Below are 2,355 nucleotides of genomic sequence, written 5' to 3'. Positions count from 1 at the left end.
GCAGTGTCTCCTGCGTCTGAGCTCCTCGCTCGCCGAAGCCCTGCCAAACCGCCAGCGCTTTGGAGAGGAGGAGGCCAGGCAGAGCAGGAAGATTCATGTTTATTCTGGAGAGATGCGGGGAAGGTGAATTAGAGCTGCCATCAGCAGGACGCCTCTGCCCGTGCCCAGGAAGGCGGCTGCTGGGCTGCTGGGTGGATATCGTGGGATGGCCGAGCTTGTGCACGGTTGAGCTGCTCAGCCTGGCGCGGCGGTGACTTGTGGTGCACAGCCCGATGTACCTGCTCCTTCCCCGAGGGGCCGGGGCGTGAGGGTTCCCCCCGGGGATTTGGGCGTCCCGGTGCTGGAGGTGGTGTCTCTCGCAGCCCCGCAGAGCTGCATGCGCGATGTGGTGGAGGAGCAGCAGCACCCCTCCGAAAGCCCCACCGATCTGGGAAAGGACCAATTCCTGGTTGCTCGTGTGGGTTCACGCTCGGGGCAGGGTTTCCCCATTTTCCATTTCATTCAGCCTAAGACAGTCAGGGATGCTGCCCAGTAACGCTGCCTGGGGCACTGGGGTACACAGAGGAGGCAGGTGCTGGGTGACACGGGGATCTTGTTCTCTATTTCCACACTCCTTTGCAGCCAAAGTCCATCAGCTCTTCCCCAGTTTCCCAAGGGACGCGTCCTCTGTTTCTGCCGAAACCACAGTCCGTGGGCTTGTGCCAGGCTCTTTGCCGGGATGAGGCGTTGGCTCCAGGATGCGACCGGGGTGGGTACGGCTACCAACGGCCTCCTCTTCCCCTCTGGAAAGGCAGAGCGTGAAGAGAGTGATGGAGACACGGAGCAGGGTGGTGGCATGTCCCCCACGTCTAGGGAGCAGGGGCATGTGGCAGTGCCGGCGCCTGGCCCCAAAAAGCACCGGCTGCATGCAAGCAAGGCGGTTTTGCACTGTGTCCCCACTGGGGCTGTGCCAGGCCAATGAAAGGAGTGGCAGAGCCACCTCTCAGGTGTACCCAGGGAGCCAGGAAGGAGCTGCAAATGCATCTCTGGCCATAGGGGCAGATGGAGCTCACCTGTGTGGCTCAGGGTTACGTGGTGCTCTTGGATTCAGACACCCAGAGACTACAAAATTCAGATCTGCACCTGCCATCAGCTGTTTTCCAAGCACAGTTTTGGGAGATGGTTTATCTGTCCCTGAGTCACAGTCAGGTCATGGCTGGGGAGGGGTCACAGGGTGCCCACAGGTGATTGAGGGTCTCACGGCTCGTGTTGGCTAGCATTTGCCTTTCTCGGTCAAACCTGTTGCCCAGAGGTGCCCGCTTCACCGAGGCCCTCACTTACCGCCGGGGATGCTGCCGGCAGAGCCGGGCAGGGTCTGGCCATGCAGAGCCGCCTCTGAGTCTCCAGCCTGCAGTAGCGGTTCTGGTTGGAGACGCGGGTAGAAAAGCCCACGCCGCAGGTGGCCGAGCAGGCGCTCCACTCGGTGCCCCACTCCTGGCAGGGGTACGGCAGCGGCGGGGACGCTGCCCCGGGGGCTGGATGAAAAGAGGTGAGGGGAGAAAGGGCGGCTGGAGCCGGGCACCGTGCAGCATGCCCTGCGGGTGCTGCGAGCACAGGTGGGGAAATGTGCAATGAGGTGTCTCCTGTTGATGTTCACGATCTGGGGTGAAGGGACCATCCCCAGAGACCTGCATGGGCATCTCCTCACTGGCATGTCCTGCAGCTTACCTGCCCCAGCATCCCGAAGGAGATGAGCGTCCCGGGCCTCACAGATCCACTCTGGGCAGCACTTTCCCGGGACCTCCACGCGCCGCGGGTAGAGGCAGTCCGGGGTGGGCAGCCGGACGTCCTCCTGGCAGAGTGGGACGCAGGTGAAGCCCCCGTCCAGGCAGCGGCACTGGAGTTTGCAGCTGGGCTGGAAAACCTCCCCGTCTCGATAGACCCGGCCGTTCACCTCGCAGCCCTCCTCGCTGTCTTCAACTGCAAGCGACAGCCGGGGCGCCCGTTAGGGACAAAGTGGCAGAGAGCTGTGGATGGCGGAGGGGACTGCTGGGGGAAACCCTGGGGCTGGCACAAAGGGACTGAAGTGGGGGGCCACAGAAGTGACGGAGAGGTGTGTGGGGCAGGGTTTGCAGCAATTTTGCATTGCCCAACCTCCTCCCCTTCCCTACCTCTTCTCATCTCTCTGTATTTTCAAAGCAGCAGCCCACCAGTTGGTGAGAAACCTACTGCCCTTCAGCTCAGACCCTGCCTTTCAGGGTTTTCAAGCTAGATGAAATTTCTCTGAAATTTTTGCAGGAACCCCAGGCTCCAGCCCCGGCAGGGTGACTGCAGCATCCCCAGGACCCCCCAACCCCGCCCTGAATCCCCAGTCGG

The 2,355-nt window shown here is 62.1% G+C and overlaps 1 protein-coding gene across 1 annotated transcript; it reads right to left on the bottom strand.

Moving 5' to 3' along the window:
• Window positions 1–1,320: 1,320 nt before the first annotated feature.
• On the bottom strand, window positions 1,321–1,959 carry WISP2 (WNT1 inducible signaling pathway protein 2; the record flags this gene model as incomplete). The annotated part of the gene is made up of 2 exons (XM_010283389.1): window positions 1,321–1,514; window positions 1,672–1,959. Coding segments are annotated over 2 exons (482 nt in total), but the record flags the coding sequence as incomplete, so codon positions are not given.
• Between the last annotated feature and the right edge of the window lie 396 nt (window positions 1,960–2,355).

Source organism: Phaethon lepturus, unplaced genomic scaffold (genome assembly GCF_000687285.1).
Source record: "Phaethon lepturus isolate BGI_N335 unplaced genomic scaffold, ASM68728v1 scaffold29353, whole genome shotgun sequence".
Lineage (NCBI taxonomy): Eukaryota > Metazoa > Chordata > Aves > Phaethontiformes > Phaethontidae > Phaethon > Phaethon lepturus.
The sequence above is the reverse complement of the archived record's forward strand: the minus strand, read 5'-3'. Positions and strand labels throughout refer to the sequence as shown.